At 41.4% G+C, this 17,409-nt stretch overlaps 2 protein-coding genes across 8 annotated transcripts in view; both read left to right on the forward strand.

Moving 5' to 3' along the window:
• Positions 1 to 12,272, forward strand: part of nbr1b (NBR1 autophagy cargo receptor b) — a 37,762-nt gene extending 25,490 nt beyond the window's left edge. For 4 of the 6 annotated variants that reach the window (XM_034895239.1, XM_034895240.1, XM_034895238.1 and 1 more), the window contains 6 exons: positions 169 to 420; positions 1,532 to 1,617; positions 3,254 to 3,332; positions 4,033 to 4,126; positions 5,286 to 5,469; positions 12,246 to 12,272. In XM_034895239.1, coding sequence (XP_034751130.1) covers positions 169 to 420; positions 1,532 to 1,617; positions 3,254 to 3,332; positions 4,033 to 4,126; positions 5,286 to 5,459 — 685 coding nt within the window. In that variant the 3' untranslated portion in view covers positions 5,460 to 5,469; positions 12,246 to 12,272. Of the gene's footprint in view, positions 1 to 168; positions 421 to 1,531; positions 1,618 to 2,131; positions 2,198 to 3,253; positions 3,333 to 4,032; positions 4,127 to 5,285; positions 5,470 to 12,245 lie in introns of those variants that run through there. The other 2 variants (XR_004659771.1, XR_004659772.1) reach the window with 2 other exon arrangements.
• On the forward strand, positions 3,220 to 16,123 carry LOC117958689 (transmembrane protein 106A-like). Of its 2 annotated transcripts, XM_034895247.1 has the most exons (11): positions 3,220 to 3,231; positions 3,932 to 3,937; positions 9,309 to 9,415; positions 10,921 to 11,097; positions 11,575 to 11,638; positions 12,086 to 12,239; positions 12,920 to 13,060; positions 13,302 to 13,345; positions 14,446 to 14,499; positions 15,736 to 15,892; positions 16,012 to 16,123. In XM_034895247.1, the coding sequence occupies exons 4-10, from the start codon at positions 10,923 to 10,925 to the stop codon at positions 15,854 to 15,856; spliced, it is 753 nt and encodes a 250-aa protein (XP_034751138.1). In that variant the 5' UTR covers positions 3,220 to 3,231; positions 3,932 to 3,937; positions 9,309 to 9,415; positions 10,921 to 10,922; the 3' UTR covers positions 15,857 to 15,892; positions 16,012 to 16,123. The 2 variants fall into 2 exon arrangements, with proteins under 2 accessions (XP_034751138.1, XP_034751139.1); XM_034895248.1 differs by lacking the exons at positions 3,220 to 3,231; positions 3,932 to 3,937 and having other exon boundaries at positions 9,156 to 9,415.
• The last annotated feature ends 1,286 nt before the right edge of the window (positions 16,124 to 17,409 follow it).

The raw sequence follows: 17,409 nt of genomic DNA on the forward strand, positions 1-17,409 counted from the left end.
TTTTGGTGTATTTTTCCTTTTGTTTACATACTGCATACTACATCCTACATTTTGGCCAAATCAGTACGTACCGCTAGTATAGTTTCCAAAACGGCCAAAGTAAAATGCTTCCAATGTAGCAACAGTTGTCACATTCCCTTTAATTCCCAATTCCTTGTCCCATTGCAGCTCTGCTTTGTCCCAGCCCGGGGACATCCCAGCCAAGACCCCCACAGACCCAGAAACCCCATCTCCCGATCAACCGGGCACTTCCCCCTCGGTGGGGGAGCCGGGCGAGGCAGACGAAGCCACGGCGGCTTCGGGGACGGGGGTGTCGGGCGCCAGCAGCGCCAACGACATGCTGTGTACGTCCCAGACGCTGGACGACGAGCCGCTGACCCCTGAAGTGGTGGCACCGCCCAAAGCCTCCGTCACACCAAGGTCAGTGTGGAGGGTGGGACACAAGCACAGCATCAACGTACTGCAGGTCTTTATGTCAAACAGGCTAACACTGACGACATGCTTCACTTAATCCCCTCAAATTTCATGAGTATGCACCCATCCTATTATTATTATTATTATTATTATTATTATTATTATTATTATTATTATTATTATTATAAGAAGCCTTCTTGTTTTCTGATCCGCTAAACAAACACATTTCTCCTTCCATGTCTACCTGTTGTCTGGATAAATTAAGTTTTTTTTATATATATATATATACACACACACACACACACGTCCACAGCAATAATTTCATTAGCTTTGGACCCAATCACATTCAGAAAGGAAGGTCCTTATGATGCTACTACTACTACTACTACCACTACTACTACTACTACTAATAATAATAATAATAATAATAATAAATTGAATTTGTATAGCGCTTTTCCCAAGCTCAAAGTTGCTTTACAGAGTAGAGACAGTATATAAAAAACCCTAAGGATAGGCAGAACAGAAAAGATGGGTCTTCAGACGGGACTGAAAAAAGATGATAAAAAACTTCTATAACAGAATAAGCCAAAAACAATAAAAAAAGACAACAGATACAACTTTACTTAAAGCAATAACAACAATACAATGTAACAGCTCAGCTTATATCAAAAGCCAGTGCAAAAAGATGTTTTTAAAAGTGATTTAAAGCTCCCAATAGAGATAGGTGCTCTAATGTTTTGAGGAAGAGAGTTCCAGAGCTTAGGACCCGCTACTGAAAAAGCTCTGTCCACTCTGGTCTTCAGGCTGGATCTTGGACAGTCTAAAAGGAACTGGTCAGTGGACACAATACAGTAACATGAGCTATTTAAATCAGCTGATACACGGTTACACCTCATTGGCTCTTACCAGTGTGTCCCCGTGTGTACATTGGCAATCCCTCCAGGTCCCAGTTAGAGACGAAATGCAAAGACATTTTCAGCGTTTGTCTCACTAGTTTGAAGTTTGTGGTGGTTTCCCAAAGGAAGGGGAGGGGCTTCCGTTGATCCAAACTAGGGGTGCACAGTGTTTGTTCACTGGTTAAATGCTTGAAACTCGCCTTTCCCTTGATGTCGAGCAGTCCAGGGAGCAGTGGAGAAACAGATGTTGACCGTGATGCTGCCGGGGAGGGAGCAGAGGGCTCCGAGCTCTACCAAACTGACGACGGTAAGCACATCGATGTATAAGACTAGGGCCCTTTCACACCTACCTCCTTTTATCTGGACTTTCTGACTTTTTAGTTTTATCAGAACCCTACCCCGGACCAAACAGCCGAACCTTTGTGTGAAGGTCACGATCAAATTGAGCCATGCTTAGGTCCGTCGTCGGATCTTCTTTAGGGTAGGTTGGCGCAATTTCAACAAGTTCTGCCATCGTCAGAACCGTAAAAAGTAAAAAATAAAAATAAAATGAGGAGCACAAGGCGAAAGGAGACCAAATATTTAATAGAAATTCCATCACTGACGACAGTCAGTTGGAAAGAAATTCCCAAAGATTTGACACTTTTCAGTTGTTTTCCGAGAGGACGGGGGAGCAGGGCAACCTGAAGACCACGACACTGCAGCAGCAGCAGCAGTACACAAAAATGCTACTCGTAGTAATGCCATATTAGTATTGTTAAATGGGCAGCTAAATTAATCTGTCCAAACATTTTTCTCCATATATATTCAAACGGTGATAGAAGGCTACCCGCCAAGTTGACAACACGCCAACGTCAGACGCACGCAAGTCTACAAACCAAACAATGGCAAGTATAGGAAAACGCACGTAGGTGATGGCGACAGGATGTAGGTATGTCATGTATAGTTATTTATCCCGCTCGCGTCATTGCTATTTGAAACCAAAACTAACCGGATCAAATGTATAAAATCTAGCAAATCGTCTCGGACACTTCATCCTGGACTGTCCTGACTACATGTGTCATACATGCACAGATGTGAATGTACGTGTGTTTTATTTTGGAAACTGGATGGATTGTCTGGGGGAGTCGGAGATAATGTGATGCTACATGCTAGCCTGGATGCCAGCCGAACCTGGCTCCGCCCACATTTGAGTTTGAGAAGTTTGGTCTGGACTTGATCCGTTGTGGAGCAACTATGCTCCAACCAGAGCTGTTGGGACCAATCAGATTGTCAGGGCGGGCTTTATATAATGATGGTCCGATAATCAACAGAAACGTAATCAACCACGTCACCAAAGACCGCTTGGCAAACAGACCCGCGGGACTCCACCTGCCCATGTCACATGACGGGTCTCCCAAGGTCCTGTAGCTGTGATAATGGATATATCTATTAATACATCCATGGTGTTATCTTACGATACACCCCAAAGATGTAAAGATGCTATAAAGCCTGTAGCGTGGATGTAGCGTCATTAGCGTTAGCCGTTGGCTAGTAACATCGGCGGTAGCTAGCAGATGAGTTCTGTTGACAACTATGCGTCGCTGGACATACGTAACATAACCCGTTGCTCTGATTGGTTGGAGGTCCATCCAATTGAGTGCAGAGGCATTTTCTTCCCCCCCCCCCCCCCCCCCCCCCCCCCCCCCCCCCCCCCCCCCCCCATAGTCACAGCCCAATGGAGCAGAATCCGACTCCTATTCTGACTACGTTAGTCTAGCTGTGTCACTCCTTTTCCTTGAACTAATCAACTATTTGTATATTTTGTATTTATTTGTTTCTTTAATTGTGTTTTATTCCAGATAATTGTTTTATGTTTGTGTGTATAAGCACCAGTCGCCAAGGCAAATTCCAAATATGAGCAACTTACTGTGGCAATAAAGTCCTTTCTGGTTGTCCCTCAGCCTCCGGTCCTGAACAAACTCCGACAGATGCTACTGAAGCTACTGAAGACACCGAGGACAACGACCCTGAGGACCCCAGGTCTAACACACTCCTTCAAACTCAAACCAGGAGTATCAGCAGCTTACAGCGGCTTGAGAAAGTTCACACACCCATGCTAAAGTTGATTAAAAAGAGGAATTGGAAATTGATCTTAATGCCTTTTAATTAAAAAATATCTAGTAAAATCCAACCTTTTAATGACACCAATTTTCTTTGTGAGTGAATAATGGATTGTAAATATATATGTTATGTGTTCTAATACAGGGGCATAAGTACGCCCCCCCCCCCCATGTTAAATTCCCGTAGAGGCATACAGATTTTTATTTTTAAAGGCCAGTTATTTCATGGATCCGGATACTATGCATTATAACATCCCACTTTCCCTGTCTATTGTCATTGTATAATAAATGACATTATTGTTCTCTTGATTTGAGTTGGCCAATCAACAATTTATTTATTTTTCTTTCACATTTGACGCTTTTATTATGCTTTTTCAGTGGTTTGCACATTTCTTTTCGACAGTTTAAAAAACAAATTGTTGACTTATTTGGGTTTTTTTTTTTTAATTGTAATGCTTTTTGACCCTTTTTTTCCCCAGTGCTTTTGATAAAAAGGAAAAAAACCATCAATTTGTATAGCGGCTAGTAAACAACCTTGGGCCAAGAAGAATTTTTTCACTTCCCCAACTGTGTGAAAAAAGACCTTGATAAAGTGTAACTTCCTTTTTGTCCCTGGTCAGGCACCCAGGCATCACCAGCGGCCTGGTGAAAGGAGCTCTGTCAGTAGCTGCGTCCGCCTACAAGGCTCTGTTCACTGGACAAGGTCCCACACAGGTCAGCTAGCACTTTATATCCATATATGTCATTACTCACGTTGTCCTCACGTTGTCCTCATGTTGTCCTATATCAATGTTCTTTTTAATTCCCCAAAATAACATGATTGATTCCTCACAACGCTCTTTGCCAAGTACAAATCTCTACTTTCATTCATTTTGGGGGCGTACTAATATTCAATTTTATAGCATTTGAAAAAAAAAAGTCATTGAAGTAGTTTTGAAATAGTATTGAGTAAAAGCTGACCTATTCCAGTCTGTGATTATCCATCAACATCCATTGCTTTAATTTTAGTCTCAATAATTCCCAATTTCTGCTTTTCTAACTCAAACATTAAGTATACATTCCTCTGAATTAAGTTTATTGAACATAAATTCCAAAATAACTGTCAAACTAAAGTTAATAAGTTAGTGTTATGTAGTTTTCAAAACGTCAAATTAAAGTGACACACATTGAAAAAAACGTCAAAAGTGTTGAATAAACGGACAAAAAAGTAAGAAAAAGTTAAAAACATCGACAAAAAGCCTCAACAAAAGTGTTGATTTTCAATTTTGACGTGAAGGCAACTCAAGGGTTAAGTAGTTCACGCTCCTCCTAAAGTACTAAACATGTCCCCATTAAGTATTTTTTTGTTCACAAATCCTTTAATATTCGGTACCTGCCATTATCAAAGGCAACCCAATTTTTCCTATTCAACTTTTTCCTGTTTCTGTAAATTACGAATAACTTTGCATATGGCACATTTACGTATTTTAGGAGTACTTTGGTACACATAACTGTCTTGAAAAACCAAAGGCTGGGTTTGCAGGAGTATAAACTGTCCCACATTCAGTAGAGCAGTACAGAGCTGCCTAGTCTGGGATAAAATAGAATACAGGATGGGATTTTTTTAGTTTTCTGTTATTTTGAAACTGTAAATGACGGAAATAAAATCTAAGTTTTTGTGACATATTATACAAATGTCCAATCTGTCATTTGATGCCTTTTGGAGATTTTTTCCATCTTTTCTTGGCTTCTTTATGCACATTAAAACAGCTGACGCTTTTATCCGTGATCCGGATTGGACAGGCGCTGTTCAGGGGGAGGGGTTTGCCCTGGTCAAATGAAATGTTGCCGGGACATTTGTATCACGGACTGATTGGACGTTGTTTCTACGCAGCCTCCAGTGGACGCGTCCACTCAGGACACCATGATGGCCGTGCTGGTGGAGATGGGCTTCGGGGATCGGCCGCTGAACCAGCGGCTGCTGAAGAAATACAACTACAACCTGCTGGACGTGGTCAACGAGCTGGTCCAGATGACCGACAACGACTGGTACTCCACACGCTACTGACGAGAGAGAGGGAAGGGGGGGGGGGGAGACGAGTAGGAAAAGAAGAGAGAAGGAGATGAAACAAGACATCATAGATGACGAGAGAAGACGAGGAAAACGGTCTTTTCTGCTCATCTAACTTTCAGCCATCTCTCTTCTGATTGGTCCAGTTGGTTCGGAGATCAGTCTTCTATATGACCATATAAGGAGACATTCCAGCAACTTCTTTGGGTAATTGTACTAGAGCATCCTACACCCACTGTCTGTAGAATTATGTTCCGCTTAGGTCTTGATAGTGGCAAGGCAGCTGCTTTGCATAGGAATTTAAGAGACATGGTCTTAAAGTCTCTAAGGAGCTACGTGTAGCATTCAACATTTCCCAAAATTAGGACTAGATCCCCCACAAGCCCCACTGCAGCCTGCAAAGAGGGCATTGCTAATGCTACACATAGCACATTCCTGCTTTGCCCCTTTACTTGAGACATTGATGACTGTCACTCTTCATGTTAAAGAGTAAGATCCTTTTTCTAAACATAAAAACTTACGAGAAACTGCGTTCACTAAACCCACCGGACTCCATGTAAATATACTGTCATTTTAGCATCGTAAAATACACCTTAATCAACGTCAACAGATACAAAATAAAATTAGGAAAAGCCATTTTGGGTCGTTTTTCAACTTTTCCAACCATCACAACTCTAGTGTTGGTTGAAATAAACCCATAGTTTACTGATTTATATGTGAAAATATGTTGCCTCTCTACACGCTAAAAGTATTGTTTTTTAAATGGAGTCTGGTGGGTTTAGCTCTAGTGACCCCAGAGCTGTTTCTGGTTAAACAGAAAGGTCTTAAAGATATTTTTAAAAGCTCTATCTCTGTATGGATCCTTTCCATAATGTTGTCAGACACTTAGAATATTAATCTGAGTCTCTCAGTGGCAAAACGAGCAGTTTTATTGGACCAAATTGATGATGTAGATTTGCCCCATAGGGTTACATTGCAGCCCGGTGTGTGGCTGCTGGTTATTTTGGACCAGTTTCAAAGATTGTTGTTCCTATCAGTCACTTAGACACAAAAACATAGGAAAATAGGGTCCAGGTTTAAATAACGGTAGTTAGCCTTGAAGAACCCTATTTCTACTGATAGATACACGTATCAACGCCAACATGAGCATACTGCGCACTACTGCAGTGTTTGGGTTTCACATGTGCTCTCGGCTGCCGCTGTTGATAATTTCCACTCAATTTCCGATCACATTGCTTCTGGAACACGTCCAGTTGTGTAGTTTGTGTTTCAGAGTCATTTATTGGTGATTTACCACGGTATAAAGTGCCGCGATGCTTCGTTATAGTCAGTCTTCGGCTGCAATGAGGGACGGGAAGCCCGAGCGCCGACGCCTGCGCTCGTGTGCCGACGCGTACCGCGTGTGGTCTACTGTAGCGTCTACCATCTCTACCGCTTCTCATCATTTAAATGGGTCCAGTGCTGGGGGTGCAGGATGACGTCACAAGAACTGGCCAATGAATGGGTTGCGTGTCAGTACAAATGACTCCATGTTTATAGCGCTTGGTTAATTTGGAACACGTGGACCAGAAATAAAATGCAACTAAATATACCAAATTACAGGTATGAAGGAAGCCTTAGATGATCCACTTAACTCTTTATTTGAAGTGTACTGAGGTTGAAATAGGATTCAGCTTGAGTTCAGATGAATCCCCTCGGCAAAGATGATGTGTTCATATCATATTGCGTCATCTGTGCTTCTTCAAGGTGGTCAGGTGTGAGGGCTAATACTCCTCAAGGATCCATTCAGAGTGCATAAAGAGTATGCACAGTAACGGTAAGGTCATTCCAAACTTAAACTGGAATCAAAAAAGTGTGTGACAGTGTGAAAATGTGGTTGTTTTTTTCCCTTCACAAATGTATGAATATATAAGGAAGCTCCCTGTTGGAAGCAGTGACTATCAGTCGACTTCATTCGTTTAAGTTGAGATAGCTGAAGGTGCTTTTGCTTTGAATGCTTGGAGACTGTTTGGTGGTGGTGTTGTATTTTGAGGCTTTTTGTGTGGTGGTTGAATTTGCTCGGCTGTGTGTGTGTGTGTGTGTGTGTTCATGTTTCCTTTTGTAAAAAAACAAATGTTGCCAGGTTTATCGGTTTTATTGTCTTTTATTTCATTGTATTTTTTACCAATGAGTGGACTTGAAGGATTTGGGGTTGGAGTTGAAAATTTAATGAAACAGCACTACTTGTAGGATTATGATTAGCTTTGTGTATATAATACATACAGTAAATCAGTAGTCCAACAAGACCTTCAGTACAGAAATGCTAATTCTTTGTTATTTTTGGCCGGGTCAAATAAGTCAACTAAACATCCCAGTCTTTAATAACCCATGGAAACCAACTGTAAAATGAAGTTAAAGGGGATAGTTGAACAATGAAAGGCCCCGAAAATGGTGATAAATAGTGTATAAAAAACGCTCACTTATTTAAAAAAAAAAAACATCTTTGTGACACATACTTCAAAAGGAAATGTGACTAAAAAATATTACGGGCTGGGTTTTTTAGTCCCTATGAGACATCTCCTGCTACCTATACACAGTCCCTACCTGCCAAGGTTTACCTAAACTACACATCCCAGAGGTCCTTGTACTTTTTGCATCATATTCACTCACCTACATTACACCACAGTCCCTTTAAAAGACATCAAGTGTCCTCCCATAGGTAGGTGAACAGTTTCACATACTGTACTGTATGTCGTTTGGCTTTGTATCAACGTCAATGTGTTCCCCGAGGGACGGTCAGCTGTAATATTTTCATATTGGGGTATGAATAAGTGAAGTATTTATGGAGGAAAAGAAAAGCTGCATAGTTTGAGTTTTTTTTCTGTGTTGCACTTTATGAACATGGTTATGATGTACAAATGTGTGTCCAATTAAAGTCATCACACTAATGAGGGATTTCTGGTTTGTTATTTACCAGCCGTGTGAGTGTGTGTGTGTGAGTGTGCGTATGGGTTTGCGTGTGTGTGTCTAAAAAAATGTCTATAGTCCATATTCTGGCATTTCTTCTCAGACATTTTGTGGCCCTACTCCACGGCGCTGTGCAAGGAACATAAACTGTATATTAGTAAATAATAAATATATTACAATATTATGGAATAAGTAAATGCATTGATAATATACAGTCTATGGGAAGGAACAAGGAAACGTTTTTGCATGAATCATTTTCAAAAGAGTGGCCAATAAATGTAAATCGGCTGATTAATTCATTAATCATTTTAGCTGTACTTGTACATCCCATGTGTACTTTTAACTAGTAAGTAAAGCTGTCAAATGAATGTATTAGAAGTAAAAAAGGCTGATATTCCCATTTGAAATGTAGAGTAAAAGTAGAAAGTGGCATGAAAAGAAAAGAAAAAGTACTAGTACCTGGACATTTTTTTGGTGGGATTTAATACAGAATTTTAGCCTAGATAAGTAAATTAGACCATATCAAAACACGTATAAGCACGTATAAAGTATGGTATAATAGTCTTCTGCAGCTTGTAAAAAGTGATAGCAAAGACATTTACTTTGAAGATTTCGACAGGAAGTGTTAGTTTGTTGTCTTCCGTGTGGAGAGACGGAGGACGACCCGGAGTTGGGTGACAAATGTCTGTGTGACTCCTTAACCAACTTGGTTAACCAAATTGGTTAACCAAATTGGTTAACTAGGTCCATTTTTACTGTATTGACATTACAGTAGTCTCTCGTTAGCATCTTGTATGCTACTTTCGCAAAGTAACGCATGCGCAACTCACAGCTTCACGCCTTGTAAAGTGACGCATGCGCGACTCAAAGCTGCACTCGCCTTGCATCGGCCAGTGACAGCCTGCACCGCCAAATATTAGCAAACAAGAAGACGTCGTTGATTCCCCGCAGACACGACTGGAGCTAAGGACGCTGTGGACATTTTTGAACCGAAGCTCAGCGGCTAGGTAAGTTCTCAGCTCGCAGTGGCACCAGCCTCCTCCTGAGGAAGCGAAAATACGACATAAGAGCTAGTTGCGACTGTACACTAACGTTAAGAAGAACCGGTCCAAAGCCCTGTAACGTTACAGTAAGGGCTACGTGACATGACGTCTGAAGGGGGGGGGGGGGCGTTATTTCTTCTGCTGACAACAAATACATGTTTCTCCTATAACTCGTTAAATGAGACTTTATTAACGCCACAGGAAATCCTTTTCTTATTGTGGCTTGTCAGACTTTACGACATATTTTAGCATTAGCTCTTTAGCATTAGGCCTGCTTTAAAGCGGAACGCGCAACCTTAAACAGACCTTAAGTGACGTTACATGTAGCTAAACATATGGAAAGCCAGCTTGTTCATGTGCACGTGATTTCTCACACGTAAACAAGACATTGGGCTGACGTGATGCCTCTCTTTTCACTTAGCCCCTCCCACAACCAGTAGTTTACCTTGGAAACGTAAAGAGGGTGATCTGGAAAATTCTATGAGATCTGGCAACCTTTTTTGAGATATGTGAAAGAAATCACTGGCTTCAATTTATTTAGGTGACAACCCGTTTGAATTTTTTTTTTTTATTATTATTTTTCTTTAATTTATTAATTTACTTCTTGGGATGGGAACTCTGTTCTGAGTGTTTCTGTATGTATTTAATCTGTTGCACAGACTACTTGATTTAAAAAATAATGAAGTTAGATTTGAAAATTCTACCCTTACTGAACGTGTCAATTTAAAGGACATTACATTGGTTCCAGTCTGTCTTAAAACAATAGTCATGTGACTTTCTCAAAGGGACTTCAGTGGAAGAGATAGGGGACAAATCCCCCAGTCCTCATTCCAAAGTCCAGAAGAAGTCAATGTCTGTCCCACACTTTTTTAAGTCTCCTATAGTGTGTGGAGCAGGACCACTCGGCCAGAACAGCACACTGCAAAAAGTTCAAACGTTTTCAGCATAATACGCCAAAGTATTTTTACATCTGGCCGTTCGTTCACATGAGGCTGCAGATGGAAACTGGGTTCCAGAGTGTAATCTTTTGAATATGACTCGCTCGCCGTCGTGTAAACTAGAAAAACCGGTCTCTGGAGACAGAGCCAGCCTGGACACGGTGGAGTGGGGATGTTTAACCCTCCTGTTGTCCTCGGGTCAAATTTGACCCCTTTAAAAAATGTCCATATTTGAAATATGAGTTTCTTTTTAACCAAATTACCACAAAAATGATATGGATTCCTTCCAACGCTCTTTGTAAATACAATTGATCACTTTCATTCCTCTGATCTTAACTATTAGTCAAAATAACTTTCAACTATGAGCTGAGATAATAACTAGAGGTAATCTTGTAATAATTAATCTGTCTTCATATTCCCGTATATATATATATTGCTGAATAAAAAATATCACAGTGTCAGTTTTTTTCCAATATCGTGCAGGCCTAACGTTTGTACTGTAACTGAAATGTTTTTTTTGTGTCTCTTAAGCTATGGGGGGGGCCAGCAAGTGTGATGATGGCAGCGGGGGGGCGGGGTCACAGCACGGTGGGCGTGGCCAGGACGATGATAGGCGGCCTATAATTGAGAAAGACGAAGGCAGAAGACAGAGCTCTGGAGAGACAGCGCACTGTCCCACCTGCCAGGGTACTGGACGTATACCCAGAGGTAACACACACACACACACACAGGAACAGGGAGACCAGGGACAGTCAGGTGTAGAGTCTCAGGTAAGGAACAGGGAGACCAGGGACCGTCAGGTGTAGAGTCTCAGGTAAGGAACAGGGAGACCAGGGACAGTCAGGTGTAGAGTCTCAGGTAAGGAACAGGGAGACCAGGGACAGTCAGGTGAGTCTCAGGTTAGGAACAGGGAGACCTGGGACAGTCAGGTGAGTCTCAGGTAAGGAACAGGGAGACCAGAAACAGTCAGGTGAGTCTCAGGTAAGGAACAGGGAGACCTGGGACAGTCAGGTGAGTCTCAGATAAGGAACAGGGAGACCAGAAACAGTCAGGTGAATCTCAGGTAAGGAACAGGGAGACCTGGGACCTAGATAAAATAACGTGACCATTCCATAAAATGCTAACTGTCATTGTTGTGGTTTGGCATTGAGACTAGCGTGAGACCATGTCCCATGTGTGTTCCAGGTCAGGAGTGCAAGCTGGTGGCTGTCATCTCCTGTAATGACCAGAGGCTGAGACCCAGACACACGTAAGGACTAAACCCTCAGCACCTTAATCCCACTGTCCATCTATGGAGAGACACAGACATGCTTTTAAACCACGTTGGACCCATTCGCATCAGACTAGTGGACACTGGTCTAATCCAGGACGTGGCCTTAGCAGAGAGGACAATACGGTTTTGGTGGGATTTTTGGTCACGCATGCAGACTCTTGTCGTCCTCAGAGGCTGCAGAGGGGACAATGACATCTGGTGAACTGATGATATTATTCGAGTTAATGTCATCATCACTTTTCACTGTGCGTGCAATAACACCATTATGGGTAAAAAGCCAATAAGAGTAATTCCAAAGCGTATGCTCAACAAGCATAAACATGCAGGAAATAATATATTCAACCGTCATGTCTGAATGGATTCCCCCCCCCCCCCCCCCCCCCAACCCATAATGCTTTGCTGATCTGTTTCCTCCTCTCTCAGGAAGCTCTACGTAGCTGTGTCTGTCGGTGTGTGCCTCCTGGTCAGCTCCTTGGTGTTGTTCTTCCTGTTTCCTCGCTCTGTCCTCCTGTCTCCAGTAGCCGTCCAGTCGTCCTTCGTTTACTTCACGGACGACTACGTCCAGATTAACATCACGGTGGGTAGAGAGAGAAAGAGAGAGAGAGAGAGATGGGACGGATGAGGAGAGAGAAGTGAAAGGTGTGAACGGACTGGGATTGACTGCTGATTGGTCAGGCGGGTGTGTGGGCGTGACTTTGATACCGCGGCTCCACCGCCCAATCATTGCTGCGTAGATAATTTGACAAGTCCTCCATCTTGTCTATGGGATGGAAGGATTGAGCCAATGAGTCGTCATTTCTTTAACCCTCCTGTTGTCCTCGGGTCAAATTTGACCCCTTTAAAAAATGTCCATATCTGAAATATGAGTTTCTTTTTAACCAAATTACCACAAAAATAAATTGGATTCCTTCCAACACTCTTTGCAAATACAACTGATCACTTTCATTCCTCTGATCTTAACTATTAGTCAAAATCATTCATAATTACAGCTTTTTTAACTCAAATGTTTGATAAAATTCTATATAAATGATGGTTATTGACCATGAATTCCAAAAAGTAGTAAAACTAGTGAGGTGGTGGCAGTGAAAACAAAAAACAAGTCTGAAACACGGACAAAAATGTCTCATTTTTGTCAGTTTTTGACCCGGGAGGACAACGCAAAGGTTAATTTTAATTTCTTGTAGCGACAATGTAACGTTTCCTCCTCTAAGGACGATGAATTATGCGTTATAAACTCCCAGCTGTGTTTCCTCGCAGAATGTCCTGAACGTCACCAACCACAACTTTGCCACGGTGCACGCCTACAACCTGACGGTGCAGGCCCTGAACTTCGACACGGTGGTGGGAACGGTTTCCATCAAGAACGTCACGTCTGTCAAACCTCTGTCCGTCATAATGGTGAGACGTCCTCCCGTCCTCACAGGGACACATAGTCTCATGTAGGGATGGACCACTTCACAGTGTACTGCAATCAATTGGTTCGGGTCTTGTCATAGAGTTTGTTGTGATGTGTGTTGATGTCAGAAAAATCCTCTTATTCCCATATTGTGCAATTGATGAATGTAACTTGTGGCCAGTGTAAATACTTTTTGTGTTAGGCATGGGAATGATTTGCTCTTGCCTCTTTCCTTCCGTCCAGTACTCCTTCGTGATCCCCATCAGGCTGAAAGACCCTGACCTGAGGTGAGCTGCCATTCTTACTTACTGTATCTTCTTCCTGATTGTAAAATTCACAGTAGCTAGATCCCATAGTTGCTCTAAGGTTAACTAATTGTAATACACAGACTGAAAAACTTGTGTTGCAGACTGATGCTGTTTTCTAACAGTTTGGACATGCAGTGAATAAAGAGAGAAAACCTGCATTTAACCTTTTCACAGGCTTTTTGTATCCCTAGTTAGACTGATATTGGGATGTATCCTTATAGGACTGTCTAGCATAATGGTGATTATTTCAAAATAGCTGTCTCATGATATTATCGGTATGGTGAGCCACGCATCTTATCGTGATGTACCTTGTGGTGACCCCCCCTACAGGTAGAACCTGTTACACTAGCTTACCCAGTGGCAGGAGTAGCGTTAGCTTTGTCCTCCTGGCATAAGATGAGTTTCTTTTTTAGCGTAGTATATATTTGGGTGTTTTATATCTCCTTCATCAGTTCAACACAGGAATTATTATAGTAATAGTGCATAGCCTCTATACTTCATCCCAATGTAGAAAAGTGAAGCCAAATTATCCAGGATACGGGCGCTGGCATCTTATAATGTTGGAGCCAGAGTCTATGCAGTAGTGATCAGGGGGTGGAGCCATGAGAGCAAAGCCCCGCCCACACACCCGCCCGACCAATCAGGGGTCAATCAGTTTTTATAGCATCAAATAACTAATAAAACCCAAAGTTATCAGAAGAATGAATACTTGAATAAACATCCTCTATACTATAGAGAGAGCATGTCAAGCAGCGCCAGTGGTACGGCACACACAAACTTCCTGTCTCCTAAAGGGGCGTGGCCTCATTTCAAAGTGTAGTGAACGTTGTGTAGATGGATTAAACTTAGATTTGTATAAGTTATTAATATGTTCTTATGCTAACATTAGGTATGTACACACCTAAAAGACATATTTTGCATCGTGGAAATTAGTTAAGGCGTTAATGGACATTAGCTGAAGTTAGCTGGTGTTAGCTAACGTCCGCTAACGTCATGCATGTCTATGCATGTCCTGGAATAGTGTGGTTATTGTGTTTTGTATATATACTGTACTAAGCAATTTCTCTTTTTCTCTGCAGGAACTACTGTAGGAAAGCATCCTTGCCGGTCCACATTCTGTATCTGCACTTACAGTAAGTATTGTCATATAAATACATGGAAAGACAATTTCAAATATGGTTCACAGTGCTAAAATGTTTCTCATTAATACCAATAACATTTTTAAACCTTAGAATATATCACAGCTTTATTTTAAAAGCACCTTCGCAAGGATCCTAGGTTTACCACACATAACAATAAAGAATACGTTAGAAAGAAAAAGTTAAAAACAATAAAAGGGTTGATTTTCAGTTTTGACGGGAAAACTACACAAGGGTTAAGAACTCAAATCGATTGATCCTGCATAAATGCACCAGTCAGATTTTTGTTGTTGCTATAGAGAAGTATTAAAGAGTTAAACCAGGTTTAGGGACTTTAAAGGACCTCCTGTAAGAACGGTCCATAAATCTAGTTTATGCATCAAAACTCTTGAAAACAAGATGAATATTCTCCATGTTTCCACTTCTGTTGATTTTGCTGCTTGAATCTTTTAAAATAAGTTATCCAGTATCATTTAAAAGATCATACAGGGTTTGGAAGTGCAACTATTTCCTTAGTAAACACTGTGTATACACACTAGGCCTGAAAAAAATCACGATAAATATGATTTTTTGCTCACAAAGTGTATTGCACACATGAACCATAACAAAACAAAACAATTATTAGTAGCAAACATAGATTTTTGGGACATATACAATACAATGAGGCCAGAAAGTATTTAGTCAGCCACTGATTGTGCAAGTTCTCCCACTTAGAAAGATGAGAGAGGTCCGTTATTTCCATCATAGGTACACTTTAACTATGAGAGACCGAATGAGAAAATGAATCCAGGAAGTCACATTGTAGGATTTTCAAAGAATTTATTAGTAAATTACGGTGGAAAATAAGTATTTGGTCTATTGAAGAAGTCCCCCCTCCCTGACACGACCCACAACAAAGTTTCTCCCCTAAATTTGTCATAAGAGCCAAAAAACCAAACCAAAAGCAGAACTCCTATGACATAACAGTATCATACACACAGAACAATGGTACCACAAGCAAACTCATGAAATGCATGACAACCGAAAGTTGCTATGACCCTCCAGGACCTGTCTCAGTCCTTGGTACCCTGTCCCACATGTTCCCCCTCTAGAAGCTCCACCCGTCCCAAATTGGTCAAAAAGAATACTTTCAAATTGTAGGATTTCCAGGTTTTATCTGGATTCAGTAAATTGCTGAGTTGCGCTCCTGTGATCAGTGGAGTTCTCTGTTTTGTCTTCCTTGTCCTGCAGGATGTCGTTGACCGTGTACTACCTGGTCCACTATGAGCAGCTCTCCCTGGAGACATACGAGTACATCGACTGTGGTGCTAACAGCACCATACCACACAGTGTGCAGCCTCCACCACCCTGATGGATGGATGGATGGACGGACGGATGGATGGATGGATGGACACACAATGGAACAGACAGGAAGACTAACTGTGGACATTCTGTTTTTGAGGTGGAATAGTTGGGCATGCAATGAAATGTGTGCCATAGACACGATGGATGGATGATGGATGATGGATGGATGGAAAGGAAAGATGAATCTGAGTGACTAAATGAAGAATAAACTATTTATGCCCTATTGTAAGAGAAAGATGAGTTCAAGTGCACCAATCTCACCGTCTCTACCTTCTCTACCAGAATGAAAATCAACAGTGATTGGATGTTGATAAAAAGCCAACGGCACGGTTAAAGCAGTGAGGACACTGTGCCCCCCCTCCCCCAGAGGACCTGAAGGTATTCCGATTGCAGTCCAGAGCTTTTGTTGTTGAAAGTTGTCAGTTATGTCTCTGTCTGGAAAGCCATGTTTAATAACTGTTAGAGCATCTAATATCGCTTAGTTATGTAATTGTTACATGAGCGATAAAAGTAAGGTACTTTACAGATATGGACCAATTATCGGCCTGGCTGATTATCGGGCCCGATATTTGGCAATTAGCAGATTATCTGTATTAGTGTTTTATTTTTAGGTTAATTAATTAAAAAGTGCACTACTTCGGCTCCGCTACAGCAGACACCTTCAACCAAACTGACTTCAGGAAGCTTGTTTTTTTTGTGTGTATTATGTTTAAAGTTTCACATTTATTAAATAATGACTTAACGCATTTAAACAAATTAGCAAAATGGTTATTTTGACTACCAAATTTAAATTTGGACTTTAAATTCAAATCTAATGCAAACATGGGTTATGGATTTCAATCACAACTAATAATGGGTGGAATCAGTCGACCCCGACTCCTTCACATGTAATCCAATGAGTAAGTGGGGGAAAAATGGCTCCATTGATTTATTAGTATGGTGAAGCTTAATGAAGCTCAAATGGAGCTTTAACTGGCCAATGAAATGCAAAAAAAATCCTTTTAAAGCTGCACTAATCAATACTTTCATATTAGCAATGGATGAAGTGTGCAATGTGAAAGGAGCTCCACACACAGCGCTGAGACAACCATTGGACACCAAAGACAGGGAATGAGTTTGAAGAATACAGGGAAATAGTATCTTTTAAGTCCAATGTAGGAGTCCAGGATCTGGAGGGGGGGGCGGTGTTCCTGTTCTTCTTCACCACTGCTGGCTGTACTGTAAAGACTAGAAGATAAACCGGCATTAATCCCTAGTGAAAATCCTCAAAATGTGCTCTGATTTTACAAGCGAGTTCTATCCTGAGATAGGTGCCAAATGAACAAATAGGCTTACTTTAATTTAGGCTTATTAAAATCAGAGGTTAACCGGATACTTTCGTCATTGACCAATTGTCTTTTAACCCTCCTGTTTTCTTCTGGTCCAATTTGACCCCTTTCCAAAAAGTTTCTATATCAGAAATTTGGGTTTCTTTTAAACAAAGTTTCCAAAAAAGTAACGTGGATGGTTCCCAACAACGCTCCTCACACGTTCAATTGATAATCAGTTTACTACTTTTAT

The sequence above is a fragment of the Etheostoma cragini genome, chromosome 15, assembly GCF_013103735.1.
Source record: "Etheostoma cragini isolate CJK2018 chromosome 15, CSU_Ecrag_1.0, whole genome shotgun sequence".
Classification (NCBI taxonomy): Eukaryota; Metazoa; Chordata; class Actinopteri; order Perciformes; family Percidae; genus Etheostoma; species Etheostoma cragini.

Coding starts and splice junctions, on each gene's coding strand:
- LOC117958689 (XM_034895247.1), top strand. CDS start 10,923: ATGGGGGGGGCCAGCAAGTGTGATGATGGCAGCGGGGGGGCGGGGTCA. Junction 12,240..12,919: donor ACGTCCAGATTAACATCACG/GTGGGTAGAGAG, acceptor GTTTCCTCGCAG/AATGTCCTGAACGTCACCAA. Junction 13,346..14,445: donor CTGAAAGACCCTGACCTGAG/GTGAGCTGCCAT, acceptor TTTTCTCTGCAG/GAACTACTGTAGGAAAGCAT.